Source organism: Aquarana catesbeiana, linkage group LG11 (assembly GCF_042186555.1).
Source record: "Aquarana catesbeiana isolate 2022-GZ linkage group LG11, ASM4218655v1, whole genome shotgun sequence".
Taxonomy (NCBI): Eukaryota; Metazoa; Chordata; class Amphibia; order Anura; family Ranidae; genus Aquarana; species Aquarana catesbeiana.
Window position 1 is genome coordinate 283599100 of NC_133334.1, and position 17132 is coordinate 283616231.

Consider the following 17132-nt stretch of genomic DNA (forward strand, 5'->3'; position numbering starts at 1 on the left):
GAGATCCGTGTATAGGCAGAGATCCGTGTATGGGCAGAGATCCGTGTATAGGCAGAGATCCGTGTATAGGCAGAGATCCGTGTATAGGCAGAGATCCGTGTATGGGCAGAGATCCGTGTATAGGCAGAGATCCGTGTATGAGCAGAGATCCGTGTATAGGCAGAGATCCGTGTATGAGCAGAGATCCGTGTATAGACAGAGATCCGTGTATAGGCAGAGATCCGTGTATGGGCAGAGATCCGTGTATGGGCAGAGATCCGTGTATGAGCAGAGATCCGTGTATAGACAGAGATCCGTGTATGGGCAGAGATCCGTGTATGGGCAGAGATCTGTGTATGGGCAGAGATCCGTGTATGGGCAGAGATCCGTGTATGGGCAGAGATCCGTGTATGGGCAGAGATCCGTGTATGGGCGGAGATCAGTGTATGGGCGGAGATCCGTGTATGGGCAGAGATCCGTGTATGGGCAGAGATCCGTGTATAGGCAGAGATCCGTGTATAGGCAGAGACCCGTGTATGGGCAGAGATCCGTGTATAGGCAGAGATCCGTGTATAGGCAGAGATCCGTGTATAGGCAGAGATCCGTGTATGGGCAGAGATCCGTGTATGGGCAGAGATCCGTGTATAGGCAGAGATCCGTGTATAGGCAGAGATCCGTGTATAGGCAGAGATCCGTGTATAGGCAGAGATCCGTGTATGGTCAGAGATCCATGTATAGGCAGAGATCCGTGTATAGGTAGAGATCCGTGTATAGGCAGAGATCCGTGTATAGGCAGAGATCCGTGTATAGACAGAGATCCGTGTATAGACAGAGATCCGTGTATGGGCAGAGATCCGTGTATGGGCAGAGATCCGCGTATGGGCAGAGATCCGTGTATGGGCAGAGATCCGTGTATAGACAGAGATCCGTGTATGGGCAGAGATCCGTGTATAGACAGAGACCCGTGTATGAGCAGAGATCCGTGTATAGACAGAGATCCGTGTATAGGCAGAGATCCGTGTATAGACAGAGATCCGTGTATAGACAGAGATCCGTGTATGGGCAGAGATCCGTGTATAGACAGAGATCCGTGTATAGACAGAGATCCGTGTATGGGCAGAGATCCGTGTATAGACAGAGATCCGTGTATAGGCAGAGATCCGTGTATGGGCAGAGATCCGTGTATGGGCAGAGATCCGTGTATGGGCAGAGATCAGTGTATGGGCAGAGATCCGTGTATGGGCAGAGATCCGTGTATGGGCAGAGATCAGTGTATGGGCGGAGATCCGTGTATGGGCAGAGATCCGTGTATGGGCAGAGATCCGTGTATAGGCAGAGATCAGTGTATAGGCAGAGATCCGTGTATGGGCAGAGATCCGTGTATGGGCAGAGATCCGTGTATAGGCAGAGATCCGTGTATAGGCAGAGATCCGTGTATGGGCAGAGATCCGTGTATGGGCAGAGATCCGTGTATAGGCAGAGATCAGTGTATAGACAGAGATCCGTGTATAGGCAGAGATCCGTGTATAGACAGAGATCCGTGTATAGGCAGAGATCTGTGTATGGACAGAGATCAGTGTATAGGCAGAGATCCGTGTATGGACAGAGATCCGTGTATAGGCAGAGATCCGTGTATGGGCAGAGATCCGTGTATAGACAGAGATCCGTGTATGGGCAGAGATCCGTGTATGGGCAGAGATCCGTGTATGGGCAGAGATCCGTGTATAGGCAGAGATCCGTGTATAGGCAGAGATCCGTGTATAGGCAGAGATCCGTGTATAGGCAGAGATCCGTGTATGGGCAGAGATCCGCGTATGGGCAGAGATCCGTGTATGGGCAGAGATCCGCGTATGGGCAGAGATCCGTGTATGGGCAGAGATCCGTGTATGGGCAGAGATCCGTGTATGGGCAGAGATCCGCGTATGGGCAGAGATCCGTGTATGGGCAGAGATCCGCGTATGGGCAGAGATCCGTGTATAGACAGAGATCCGTGTATGGGCAGAGATCCGTGTATGGGCAGAGATCCGTGTATAGGCAGAGATCCGTGTATGGGCAGAGATCCGTGTATGGGCAGAGATCCGTGTATGGGCAGAGATCCGCGTATGGGCAGAGATCCGTGTATAGGCAGAGATCCGTGTATAGGCAGAGATCCGTGTATGGGCAGAGATCCGTGTATAGACAGAGATCCGTGTATAGGCAGAGATCCGTGTATAGGCAGAGATCCGTGTATGGGCAGAGATCCGTGTATAGACAGAGATCCGTGTATAGGCAGAGATCCGTGTATAGGCAGAGATCCGTGTATAGACAGAGATCCGTGTATAGGCAGAGATCCGTGTATGGGCAGAGATCCGTGTATAGACAGAGATCTGTGTATGGGCAGAGATCCGTGTATGGGCAGAGATCCGTGTATGGGCAGAGATCCGCGTATGGGCAGAGATCCGCGTATGGGCAGAGATCCGCGTATGGGCAGAGATCCGTGTATGGACAGAGATCCGTGTATGGACAGAGATCCGTGTATGGGCAGAGATCCGTGTATGGACAGAGATCCGTGTATGGACAGAGATCCGTGTATGGGCAGAGATCCGTGTATGGGCAGAGATCCGTGTATGGGCAGAGATCCGTGTATAGACAGAGATCCGTGTATGGGCAGAGATCCGCGTATGGGCAGAGATCTGTGTATGGGCAGAGATCCGTGTATGGACAGAGATCCGTGTATGGGCAGAGATCCGTGTATGGACAGAGATCCGTGTATAGACAGAGATCCATACATGGAGGTGGGTGATGAAGGTCCTTTCCTCCGTGTTTCTTAACTTGTTAGGTGCCAAGTTCTGGGTCAGATGAGAGGACTGCCCACTGGGTGGGTTCTTTTGGCTACACCAGGTGGTGTCCATGTAACACGGGGATAACACCTCACCCCAAGGCGTGCTCACCAATGCCCGGGACCAGGTGAGGGTCATGTGAAGAATCCCCCAACTCAGAGATGAGCCCCTTGTGTGTAATCTTGTACACGGCTTCCCTTGTCCTACATACTTACAGGTGTTTGTGTTGCATTAGGAGGGACATGCGGAGCCTCCACCAGTCAGTGTACCTTTCTTACCTCACTCCCAGTAACAGAATGGGGTCCAAATGGGTAGATGCCCAAGAAGATTGCGAGCCCTATCCTTTCCCTTCTCACCTGGAACCTCGTCCTGCCACTAATATTGTCCCCGATAGACAGGTGACCTGTCCCTACACTACCTATGAGTGAATGCGTGCTAAACCTGGGAACCAGGGCCTTAAATAGGCTCTGTCTGACCCAAGATGGCTGCTAGAGTCACGTGGGGAGGTAGCATCCAATCGGATGGCTTCCCCAGTGACCCTGGAAACCATAGAGGAACCAGGCTCCTCTTGACTTCTCACTGCTATTCCGCTGCAGTTGAGCGCCATCTGCAGTGGAGAAAGTAGACTGCACCTGACTACAAGCTTACCAGTCCTTAGATGTGGTGGCTGCATTAGTCCTCATTTTTAAGAGAACTATCAGCAAGAACAGAAAATTCCCATTGATCTCACCAGAAATGTCCTTTCATGTGAGCTGAACAGAAAACACCAACAATGTTATCGTCCTTCTGTAAACTACTGACCCCTCCTCCACCCACAATGGAGATAAAAAAGAGGAAGACATGTTTGTAGTCCAGCCTGGGTGACAACTTTGGTGCCTTTCATGGATAAAGTGGAGGGGAGAGAGTAGCCACCAGGACAGGGGGTGTAATATTTGCAGAATTGCCAGGGGGAAAATAAAGGGGAAAAAAGCATGAAAAATGAAAAGGAATGCAGCCGTCATATCTAAAGGCTGATAAGATAAGAATATTTTACATTTTTGTTTTGGGGGTTCAGCTCTTTAATTCTTGTAACAAGGAGCGATCTTGTCACAGTCCTGTGTACTGGCTCTATTTTTGTTCCATTTTAGAGGGTCCTCAGATTCTGCCACATGTCCTCCTCTAGGACCCCTTTACACAAATGCCATTTAACCCCTTTCCTACCGGCCACTTAAACCCCCCTCCTGCCCAGACCAATGTTCAGCTTTCAGCGCTCTCACACTTTGAATGACAATTACTCAGTCATGTAATTCTGTACCCAAATGAATTTTTGTCCTTTTCTTCATACAAATAGAGCTTTCTTTTGGTGGTATTTGATCACCTCTGCGTTTTTTTTATTTTTTGCGCTATAAATGAAAAAAAGACCGAAAATTTTGAAAAAAGCCGCATTTTTCTTAGTTTATGTGATAAAATTTAGCAAATTATTAATTTTTCTTCATAAATTTTGGCCACAATTTATACTGCTACATATCTTTGGTAAAAATAACCCAAATTAGTGGATATTATTTGGTCTCTGTGAAAGTTAGAGAGTCTACAAGCTGTGGTGCGAATCATAAAAAATTGATCACACCTGATGTACTGGCGGCCTCTCATTTCTTGCGACCCGAACAAGTCAGGAAAGTACAAATACCCCCCAAATGACCCCTTTTTAGAAAGTAGACATTCCAAGGTGTTTAGTAAGATGCATGGGGAGGTTTTTGATGTTGTCATTTTTTCCCACAATTCTTTGCAATATGAAGATTTTTTCTCCCCACAAAATTGTCATTGTAATAGGTTATTTCTCTCACATAGCATGTATATACCACAAATAATACCCCTAAATACATTCTGCTACTCCTCCTGAGTATTACGATACCCCATGTGTGGGACTTTTCCACAGCCTGGCCACATAGAGAGGCCCAACATGCAGTGAGCACCTTCAGGGGTTCTAGGAGCATAAATGACACATCTAACTTGTTGACTACCTATTACACTTTTCAAGGCCCTGGAGCACCAGGACAATGACACGTGACACTGATACGTGGCACTGATGACATGTGACACTGATGTGGCACTAATACGTGGCACTGATGACAGATGGCACTAATACGTGGCACTGATGACACTGACACTGATGACAGATGGCACTGATACGTGACACTGATGACATGTGACACTGATGTGGCACTAATACGTGGCACTGATGACACGTGACACTGATAACAGATGATACTAATACGTGGCACTGGGGACAGATGGCACTGACAGGCACTGTGGTCACTTTATTTTCTGTTTTTTTTTTTTTTTTACTCTCACCGCTGCAGCCATTCGCTCTCCCTGCTCACACGCTGTCTCTGTGTGAGGAGGGAGATGATCTCATATACTTACATATGAGATCATCTCTCATTGGAAGCTCCGATCGCGCTGTAAACGGCCGCTGTGATTGGCCATTTACAGCGATCTGTGACTGGCCAGCACAGAATTTCCCCGATGTGCAGGAGCGCGCATGGCGGAAGTAAACAGGAGGACGTCCAGGGATGCCCTCCTGGCAACTGGCGTCCGCGCTGTAGCCGTCTTTCGGCTATAGCACGGGCGTGAAGTGGTTAATATAAATTTTGTACACAGAAGCTATTTTGTAGGATTTCCAGAGACAGAGACCATTTTGTTATGGTCCTGTACACGGAGGCCATTTTGTTATCGTCCTGTACAATGGGGAGACCATTTTGTTATGGTCCTGTAGGCTGAGGCCATTTTGTTCTGTACACGGAGACCATTTTGTTATGGTCCTGTACACGGAGGCCATTTTGTTATCGTCCTGTACAATGGGGAGACCATTTTGTTATGGTCCTGTACACAGAGGCCATCTTGTTATGGTCCTGTAGGCGGAGGCCATCTTGTTATGGTTCTGTAGGCGGAGACCATTTTGTTATGGTCCTGTACACAGAGGCCATTTTGTTATGGTCCTGTACGCGGAGGCCATTTTGTTATGGTCCTGTACGCGGTGGCCATTTTGTTATGGTCCTGTACACGGAGGCCATCTTGTTATGGTCCTGTAGGCGGAGGCCATTTTGTTATGGTCCTGTACACGGAGGACATTTTGTTATGGTCCTGTACGCGGAGGCCATTTTGTTATGGTCCTGTACGCGGAGGCCATTTTGTTATGGTCCTGTACGCAGAGGCCATTTTGTTATGGTCCTGTACACAGAGGCCATCTTGTTATGGTCCTGTAGGCGGAGGCCATCTTGTTATGGTCCTATAGGCGGAGGCCATTTTGTTATGGTCCTGTACACAGAGGCCATTTTGTTATGGTCCTGTACGCGGAGGCCATTTTATTATGGTCCTGTACGCAGCGGCCATTTTGTTATGGTCCTGTACACAGAGGCCATCTTGTTATGGTCCTGTAGGCGGAGGCCATCTTGTTATGGTCCTGTACACAGAGGCCATCTTGTTATGGTCCTGTAAGCGGAGGCCATCTTGTTATGGTCCTGTAGGCGGAGGCCATCTTGTTATGGTCCTGTACACAGAGGCCATCTTGTTATGGTTCTGTAAGCGGAGGCCATCTTGTTATGGTCCTGTAGGCTGAGGCCATCTTGTTATGGTCCTGTAGGCGGAGGAGGCCATTTTAGAGAAGCCCTGACATATAGTTCTACATTCATGAAGACCATTATGTTGTAGTTCTGATATGAGATCTCTTAATTTCAGTACTCAGCGAAGGTCCCTGAAAACGCTGTGGGGTTCGAAGTTGCACTCCTGACGGTCACAGATGACGACACCCCCAACACAGACGCCTGGACAGCCGTGTTTAAGATTGTTAAAGGCAATGAAGGAAACCTGTTTGGCATAACTACAACCCCAGACAACATGGGGCAGCTGACAACAGTGAAGGTAAGCTCATTGTGTTTGCTGTACTAAGAGCCGTCCTTATGTAGAGCTGGACTCCAGGCATCAGCCAAATACACCAAATACATCTGTACATGAGAGCTGCTTTACCAGCCAAATACTTTATATTCCTCTCCATGGATTCCTGAGATATACACAGCACAGCCAGCCATATAATAGAACCAGGTCTTGTCCCTTCCCCAGCCTGTGATTGGACAGTAAGGGAGAAACAGCTGACTGATGAGCTCTTCTCACTGTCACTCTGCTCTCTCTTGCTATCAGCATGCTGCTTGTGAGTACATGAGCACTACATATTACCTCCTTCTGCTGCTTCTCCCTCTCCTAGTCTGAGCTCTGCTAGGAAAGGAACTGCAACTGGCTGATATTAGGTGTTATATTACCATAATTACTTTTAAATACAGTTAATTTATTGAAGGATTCTTTTCTACCTGAAGTTCGGCTTTCATAAACAACTGCAGGGTATTAATCAGAAATAACAGCATATATTCTATGACCACACACACTGATGTTTCTGTTACTTTACATGCAATTTTACTTTTCTCATGTTTTCTTTACCATATTTCATCGGCTGTATTATATTAATTTCACTGTAATCCCTGGGCCGTCCTGCTCAAATAGAAAACCTCACTCTTATAGGACCTCTTCGGATGTGCAGTTGGGTGATAGTAAAACCACACAGATGAGCTGCATTGGGCATATTTGGGTATAGTTGACCATAGCTGGGTGTAGCTGGGTGTAGTTGGTTATAGTTGGACATAGTTGAGTATAGTTGGGTATAGTTGGACATAGTCGGACATACTGTAGTTGGACATAGTTGGACATAGTTGGGTATAGATGGATATTTTTGGGTATAGTCAGACATAGTCGGATATACAGTATACCAAACTATATTCAACTATACCTAACTGCACCCAACAACAGTAGTTGGACATAGTTGGACATGGTTGAATATAGTTGGGTATATGGGTATAGTTGAGTATAGTTGGGGTTCTGGTTGGGTACATTTCCATAGGTATAGTTGGGTATAGTTGGACAGAGTTGAATAAAGTTTGACATAGTTGGGTATAGTTGGGCATAGCTGGACATAGTTGGACATAATTGAATTTAGTTGGGTATATCTGGGTATGGTTTGACATAGTTGGGTATAGTTGGACATAGCTGGGTATAGTTGGGTATAGTTGGGTATAGTTGGGTATAGTTGGGCATAACTGGGTATAGTTGGGCATAGTTGGGTATAGTTGGGCATAGCTGGGTATAGTTGGGCATAATTGGGCATAATTGAATATAGTTGGGTATATTTGGGCATAGGTGGGCATAGTTGGACATGGTTGGGTATAGTTGGATATAGTTGGGCATAGTTGGACTTATTTGGACATAATTGAATATAGTTGGGTATAGTTGGACCTAGTTGGGCATAGCTGGGTATAGTTGGACATAGTTGGGTATAGTTGGGTATAGTTGGACATAGCTGGGTATAGTTGGGCATAGTTGGGTATAATTGGGTATAGCTGGGTATAGTTGGGCAAAGTTGGGTATAGCTGGGTATAGTTGGGCATAGTTGGACATAATTGAATATAGTTGGGTATATCTGGGTATAGTTGGACATAGTTGGGTATAGTTGGATATAGTTGGACATAGTTGGGTATAATTGGGTATATCTGGGTATAGTTGGACATAGTTGGGTATAGTTGGGTATAGTTGGGCATAGTTGGACATAATTGAATATAGTTGGGTATATCTGGGTATAGTTGGATATAGTTGGACATAATTGAATATAGTTGGGTATATCTGGGTATAGTTGGACATAGTTGGGTATAGTTGGGCATAGTTGGACTTATTTGGACATAATTGAATATAGTTGGGTATAGTTGTGCATATTTGGACTTATTTGGACATAATTGAATATAGTTGGGTATAGTTGGACCTAGTTGGGCATAGCTGGGTATAGCTGGACATAGTTGGGTATAGTTGGACATAGCTGGGTATAGTTGGGCATAGTTGGGTATAGTTGGATATAGTTGGACATAGTTGGGTATAATTGGGTATATCTGGGTATAGTTGGACATAGTTGGGTATAGTTGGGTATAGTTGGGCATAGTTGGACATAATTGAATATAGTTGGGTATATCTGGGTATAGTTGGATATAGTTGGACATAGTTGGGTATAATTGGGTATATCTGGGTATAGTTGGACATAGTTGGGTATAGTTGGGCATAGTTGGACTTATTTGGACATAATTGAATATAGTTGGGTATAGTTGGCCCTGGTTGGGCATAGCTGAGTATAGTTGGACATAGTTGGGTATAGTTGGGCATAGTTGGGTATAGTTGGATATAGTTGGATATAGTTGGACATAGTTGGGTATAATTGGGTATATCTGGGTATAGTTGGACATAGTTGGGTATAGTTGGGCATAGTTGGACATAATTGAATATAGTTGGGTATATCTGGGTATAGTTGGACATAGTTGGGCATAGTTGGACATAATTGAATATAGTTGGGTATATCTGGGTATAGTTGGATATAGTTGGACATAATTGAATATAGTTGGGTATATCTGGGTATAGTTGGACATAGTTGGGTATAGTTGGGCATAGTTGGACTTATTTGGACATAATTGAATATAGTTGGGTATAGTTGGGCATAGTTGGACTTATTTGGACATAATTGAATATAGTTGGGTATAGTTGGACCTAGTTGGGCATAGCTGGGTATAGCTGGACATAGTTGGGTATAGTTGGGTATAGTTGGACATAGCTGGGTATAGTTGGGCATAGTTGGGTATAGTTGGATATAGTTGGACATAGTTGGGTATAATTGGGTATATCTGGGTATAGTTGGACATAGTTGGGTATAGTTGGGTATAGTTGGGCATAGTTGGACATAATTGAATATAGTTGGGTATATCTGGGTATAGTTGGATATAGTTGGACATAGTTGGGTATAATTGGGTATATCTGGGTATAGTTGGACATAGTTGGGTATAGTTGGGCATAGTTGGACTTATTTGGACATAATTGAATATAGTTGGGTATAGTTGGCCCTAGTTGGGCATAGCTGGGTATAGTTGGACATAGTTGGGTATAGTTGGGCATAGTTGGGTATAGTTGGATATAGTTGGATATAGTTGGACATAGTTGGGTATAATTGGGTATATCTGGGTATAGTTGGACATAGTTGGGTATAGTTGGGCATAGTTGGACATAGTTGGACATAGTTGGGTATAGTTGGGCATAGTTGGACTTAGTTGGACATAATTAAATATAGTTGGGTATATCTGGATATAGTTGGACATAGTTGGGTATAGTTGGGTATAGTTGGACATAGTTGGACATAGTTGGGTATAGTTGGGCATAGTTGGACTTAGTTGGACATAATTGAATATAGTTGTTTATATCTGGATATAGTTGGGTATAGTTGGACATAGTTGGACATAGTTGGGTATAGTTGGGCATAGTTGGACTTAGTTGGACATAATTGAATATAGTTGGGTATATCTGGGTATAGTTGGGTATAGTTGGACATAATTGAATATAGTTGGGTATATCTGGGTATAATTGGGTATAGTTAAATATATCTGGATATAGTTCCACGGGCAGCTCTCTAATGTACAGGAGCCTTAGCAGAATTTTTGTAAAAAGGTAGAAAGATGGAGGGAGAAATACAGATTTGAGGGCCTTTTCACCAAAAAGAAAGTTGTGGATCTGGAGAGGATGCAGAGAAGGCCAACTAAACGAATTAAGGTCACAAAAGACCTCAGCAGGACAGACTACAGCACTATATAGAGTTATCTAACATCACAGACTTCCCTAGGGCTCGCACACATAGGTTGGCAGGTTCCACGGTGCATCGGTGACAGGCAGTAAGGAGGCAATATGTTGCCTCCTCACTGTCTGTTTTAGTCATATAAACGCCTCCTGTTTATACTGCCCCCTGGCTGCCTGTGTGAGTGAACTCTTAAACCCTGAAATGCGTGGGCCATTTAAATTTTTTTTTTATGCAGATTTATATCATGTTGGTATTGGTTAAATATGTGAAATAATTTTTAGGATAATGTTTAGAGAAAGTGTTGCAAGATTTTCATTTTGTAATTTGGTTTTCTGTTATTTTTTAATCTGAGTTATTATTCTATGTAGTGTTTTAATAGGATTGTATGTTTACTACAGTAAAGTGTGAATTTAATTTGAATTTGTTTATTTTAATTTGCTGTATGGTTATTGTATATTAACTTGCTGTTATTGGTAAATGTTATTGTTATTGTGAGTTTGTATTGTCTTTGTTGAATGTAATTGTATCTTAATAACTTCCCTTTGGGATTAATAAACTATTCTGAATTCTGAATCTGAGTATTGGATGCAACAACAGATAAAGCTAACCCCGGACATCCAGCTTTGGATGGACACTTTATCTTTTTTGGTTTTAGTTAGTCCTCACTTGTAGACTTGCATTGGGATCTGCACCGTGTAGCTCCTCTAAGCAGGAAGCAAAGCCTGCCTATGTAATGAGCAATAATAATAATAATAATAATAATAAATGCAATAGAGCTGCTATAATACTCCGGTGTATAACTGTCAATCAATCATTTCTTCCTGATTGCAGGGACTGGACTTTGAGGTGAAAAGACAACACATCCTGTTGGTAGCGGCCACCAACGAAGCCGCCTTTTCTGTACCGCTGGTAACTTCTACCGCCACTATCACGGTGGATGTGGAGGATTTGAATGAGGCTCCGATCTTCGTACCGCCAGTGAAGAATGTCACTGTCCGGGAGGATCTGCCGAGCGGCCAAGAGGTGGCGTCCTACACGGCTCAGGACCCCGACAAGGCGCAGATCCAAACGATCACGTGAGTGGTGATTGTAAGATTTCTGAAACCCGACAACCTTCTACATCTATGTAACAAAACGCCCCACACTCCGCTTGAGTGCTTTCGTCATATACCACTTCCTCCCAGTCTGAATATTGATATTCCAAACCCATGACAACGAATAACTAGACAGTACTCGTTTTGGTTGCTGAACATGAAACTGTTTATTGAAACGCAGGTACACAGAGGTAACACTCAGGAAAATCGCCTACCTTTGCATTCAGGGCGGGGTAGACTGTCCAATCAGCAGGGAGAGCTGTTGGAGAAATTCCCCCTCTCCCCTCTAACAGCTAATCTACATACACATCCCATAATACTCAAGGCAGACAGACACAATAGAACAATGGAATACAGACACACCCCAAACGACCCAACAAAGAGTCCCCAACAGTATGAGGCAATATATAATATATATATCCACACACAACATTCCAGTGTGGTTGTACAGTGAGTCTGAGTAGTACAGATCAGACTGGGGTTCTCAGTCACCCTGTGCCCCTATTAGACACAGGGTTACTTAGACATAGGAGGTGCATGGGGAGCTGAAGCAAGGGTTTCCCAACCTCTCCAAGGCATTCTGGGTTCCACCAGCCCCCCCCGTCCAAAGTCCCTCCCGTCACATCTCTCCCCTTTCGGAGGCAGACTAACACAGGAGGAGACCCCAGATGTGTAGACTTCGAAGTTAGTCAGTAGTTCCAGTCCTCTACTGCCTGTACCCACATAGTACCCCAAACAAATTGTCCCAAACATAGCATTACTCACCCAGCAAACCTCTGCCTCTCTCAGAGAACATGCCCGCCGCTGGGGAGAAGTGCAGACTGGCCCTTCTCTCTGGAGTCCTTTCAGACACTGGAAAGAAGACAGGGTGTCTGGGCTCACTTCATCATGCTGTTGGGGATTTGGACTGACTGCCCAGCATCCCTGGAGTATACAGGTGGACACTGCATGTTTTGTTAGTTGAGGGCAGAGGCCAGCAGCACTCTGCTCTGTTGCCAGCTCTTCTGTTAGTTTGGTGGCATCATTCTGGGGTGCCATCTTCTGCTGGGAAGGGGAGCTGGCTGCTCCACCCCCTTTACCCTCATCTGGCTGCTGGGACGACATGTCTCTGATACTGTCTCCCAGGTGCACTGATCTTTGCTGGGGAGGAAGGATCGCTTTCTCCACCCTGGACAACTGTTGGGAAGTGACCATCTCCTTCTCACCCTGGGCATCCGGAACTGCTGCAGGTGGGGAGCAGAGGTCTTGGACCCTCTGTCCATTTGTCAGCGCTTCAGCTGGAGAAGTTTCTGGTAACTCCACAGATGCTGCTGTTGGTGCTGGGCAGAGCTCAGGGATGTTTGGCCCTAATACCAGCTCTTCTGCTGGAGGCTCACCAGGTTGTCCTTCCTCAGCAGAGAAGTCTATTAAATCCCCAGTCTCTGGAACTGGTGTCTGGGGATAGAGGTTTCCCATCTCCTGTCCGTGAAACCCAGAAGATGTTATTGGTGCTGGGCAGAGGCAAAGCTAATGTCTGCCCTGTTGTCAGCACTTCAGCTTTGTAGACGGCAATCTCTGGACTTTCTGCTGCTGATTCTCTGGCATGCTGCTGAACGTGTTCTAGCAGTTCCCCGATGCCCTTTCCAGATGCTGTTCCTTCCTTAGCAAATGGTCCAGATCAGGTTTAAACTGTGAGACCCCTGCAAGACTGAGCATAGACTCTCTATATTCTTGCAGGTCTTTAAGGGTAGGCTCTCCTCCATCGCCAAACACAAAATGATCTGTAGGGCTCTCCCACAGCAATCCAGGGCCTCCAAAGTCATATCCCTCCGGAGAGCATTCTGTTGTCTCCCCTAAATATTCCTGCTCTGCGTGCCATTGCAGAGCCCGATAACGATTGTCCAGCTCTATCTCCTGCTGGACCAGCCTGTCCAACTCAGTCACCAATTGCTCCTGGGGCCGCTCTTCCAGGAATGCCATCCGCAATGCCCGCTGGTCACTGGCCATTGCTCTGGGGTTGGAAAGCACTTGTCCTACCCAAATCTGTTACCCGAGCTCCAGGTATTCATCCACAGACACAGTCCTAGTGTATGCTGAAAGGATGATCCGCAGCAGCCCCGGGAACTCTGATGCCAGATCCATATCTCCGCTGGGGTGACTGAAGTCTATTATCCTGGTCTTGGATCCAGGTGGAGGTTTGGATGTCCCAGACTTCAGGAAGCGTCCCACTGCTTGCCACCAATGTATTGAAACGTCCCACACTCCGCTTGAGTGCTTCCTCCCAGTCTGAATATGGATATCAGATATTCCAAACCGTTAACAACCAATAACTAGACTTCCTGAAAATTCAATTAGACTTTTCTCTTCAATAGTAAGGAATTTCTCAAATGTAATAACTGTTTAGTATTTTGTGTAGGGGGACGTACTAATGAGGGATTTTTTGCCGATCCCAGAATTCTGCTTTAAGGTTTCGAGGCTGATCTTTGGAAACTCGAACCTTCAGCTCCCTCCACATATTTTCTATGGGCTTAAGGTCTGGAGACTGGCTAGGCCAGTCCAGGACCTTAATGTGCTTCTTCTAGAACCACTCCTTTGTTGCCTTGGCCGTGTGTTTTGGGTCATTGTCATGCTGGAAGACCCATCCATGACCCATCTTTAATGCCCTGACTGAGGGAAGGAGGTTCTCACCCAAGATTTGATGGTACATGGCCCCGTACATCGTCCCTTTGATGCGGTGAAGTTGTCCTGTCCCCTTAGAAGAAAAACACCCCCAAAGCATAATGTTTCCACCTCCATGTATGACAGTGGGGGATGGTGTTCTTGGGGTCATAGGACCTCCATGTATGACGGTGAGGGATGGTGTTCTTGGGGTCATAGGACCTCCATGTATGACGGTGGGGGATGGTGTTCTTGGGGTCATAGGACCTCCATGTATGACGGTGGGGGATGGTGTTCTTGGGGTCATAGGACCTCCATGTATGACGGTGGGGGGTGGTGTTCTTGGGGTCATAGATCTTCCATGTATGACGGTGGGGGGATGGTGTTCTTGGGGTCATAGGACCTCCATGTATGACGGTGGGGGATGGTGTTCTTGGGGTCATAGGACCTCCATGTATGACGGTGGGGGATGGTGTTCTTGGGGTCATAGGACCTCCATGTATGACGGTGGGGGATGGAGTTCTTGGGGTCATAGGACCTCCATGTATGACGGTGGGGGATGGTGTTCTTGGGGTCATAGAACCTCCATGTATGACGGTGGGGGATGGTGTTCTTGGGGTCATAGGACCTCCATGTTTGACGGTGGGGGATGGTTTTTTTGGGGTCATAGGCAGCATTCCTCCTCCACCAAACACGGTGAGTTGAGTTGATACCAAAGATCTCCATTTTGGTCTCCTCTGACCACAACTCTTTCCCCCAGTTCTCCTCTGAATCATTCGATGTTCATTAGTAATCTTCAGACGGACCTGTACATGTGATTTCCTGAGCAGGAGGACCTTGCGGGGGCTGCAGGATTTCAGTCCTTCACGGTGTAGTGTGTTACCGATTGTTTTCTTGGTGACTATGGTCCCAGCTGAGATCATTGACAAGATTCTCCTGTGTAGTTCTGGGCTGATTCCTCACCGTTCTCACCTCCACCAGGTGAGATCTTGTATGGAGCCCCAGACCGAGGGAGATCGATCGTTATTTTGTGTTTCCTCCATTTGTGAATAATTCCACCAACTGTTGTCACCAAGCTGCTTGGCGATGGTCTTGTAGCCCATTCCAGCCTTGTGTAGGTCTACAATCTTCTCCCCGACATACTTGGACAGCTCTTTGGTCTTGGCCATGGTGGAGAGATTGGAATCTGATTGATTGCTTCTGTGGACAGGTGTCTTTTATACAGGAAACAAGCTCAGATTAGGAGCACTCCCTTTAAGAGAGAGAGAGAAAGAGAGAGAGAGAAAGAGAGAGAGAGAGAAGAGAAGAGTGCTCCTAATCTCAGCTCATTACCTGTATAGAAGACACCTGGGAGCCAGAAATCTTGCTGATTGATCGGAGATCAAATACTTATTCCACTCATTAAAATGCAAATAAATTTATAACTTTTTTGAAATGTGTTTTTCTGGATATTTTTGTTGTTATTCTCTCACTGGTATAATAAACCGACCAATAAAATTATAGATCGATCGTTTCTTTGTCAGTGGGCAAACATACAAAATCAGCAGCCGATCAAATTATTTTTTCCCTTACTGTATGTTTAGCATAGATATAATTTGTGTTTTTCATTTATACAGTGAATTCTATGTTGTCCTTTTGTGTATCTTGAGGAAGCGGAAAGTGAAACGCGTCGATGCACAAGGACTTAATTGTACAATTTTTTGGAATGCCAGAACTGTGATTGGTGTATCATTACCATTGTTATACACATTAAAGTATGTTTTTACAAATGCATGGAAATTAAGGGGGTTATTTACGAAAGGTAAATCCACTTTGCAGTACAAGAGTGAGCACTTAGAGCACTTAGAGTGAAGTCGCTCTAAATCTGAGGGGTAGATCTGAAATGAGGGGAAGCTCTGCTGATTTTATCATCCAATCATGTGCAAGCTAAAATGCTGTTTTTTATTTGCCCTGCATGAAGTGCACTTGCAGTGCAAAGTGGAGTTTCCTTTAGTAAATAACCGCCAATGTCCTTTGTTGCTTCACTCACTATTGTAATGCTGAGGTTATGCTGCACTACCCCCTCCAGCCAGCAGGGGGAGAGCCATAGAGAAGCCAGCCCATAGACTTCTATGCAGAGTGCTGAGAACCAGGGGGAGTGGTGAGATGACTTTTACCGACTTCACTTCACTTGTAGTGCAGAGTGGATTTGCCTTTCGTAAATAACCCCCTTTGTCTCCTTCTCCATGTTGTAGCCCAGAACCTTCCTACACACACTTTTAGTAGAGTGAAGGATTGAAACTTCCAACAATATTTTCATTGTTGCCCCTCCTGTCCTGGTGACATTCGCACTCCTTTATTTTTGTATGAGAGGCACAACGATCGGAAGTGAGTGAAATGTTTCCTTCTTTACACAAAGCTACAAAGAAAGTTGCTGTATAAGTTTGTTTTACAGTTCCAGGATGTCCAATCGTCTTATGTCTGATATTTGATAAAGAGATCCCCGATAGATGAACAACCCCAATACGGCAAGTCAGACGTTGGTCGTGATGATCTTATTAAATGTTTTCCTGCAGCTATAGGATAGGCAATGACCCGGCCGGGTGGCTCAGCGTGAACCCGGATAATGGAATCATCACAGGAAACGGACAGTTAGATCGAGAGTCGGTGTTTGTGAAGAACAACATTTATAGAGCCATCATCTTGGCTGTGGACAATGGTGAGTGTTCCTCAAGTCTCCGATGTCTCTGAGAACATCTGATGGTTTCTTTTTTTTTTTTCAATAAGAAAACTAGAAGCGGCACGACTTGCAGGTCGCCTCACCGAGGTGATCTGCACACGACATCCACGGCGACTTGCAAGACGACTTCTGTATAGAAGTCTACGCAAGTCGCCCCTAAAGTAGTACAGGAACCTTTCTTCTAAGTCGGAGCGACTTGC

General features: G+C 45.7%; 1 protein-coding gene across 1 annotated transcript in view; it reads left to right on the forward strand.

Moving 5' to 3' along the window:
- The window catches only part of LOC141112874 (cadherin-1-like), a 75880-nt gene that overhangs the window by 34430 nt on the left and 24318 nt on the right, over positions 1 to 17132 (forward strand). The window contains exons 9-11 of the mRNA XM_073605977.1: positions 6516 to 6698; positions 11314 to 11558; positions 16769 to 16911. Coding sequence (XP_073462078.1) covers positions 6516 to 6698; positions 11314 to 11558; positions 16769 to 16911 — 571 coding nt within the window. The remainder of the gene's footprint in view (positions 1 to 6515; positions 6699 to 11313; positions 11559 to 16768; positions 16912 to 17132) is intronic.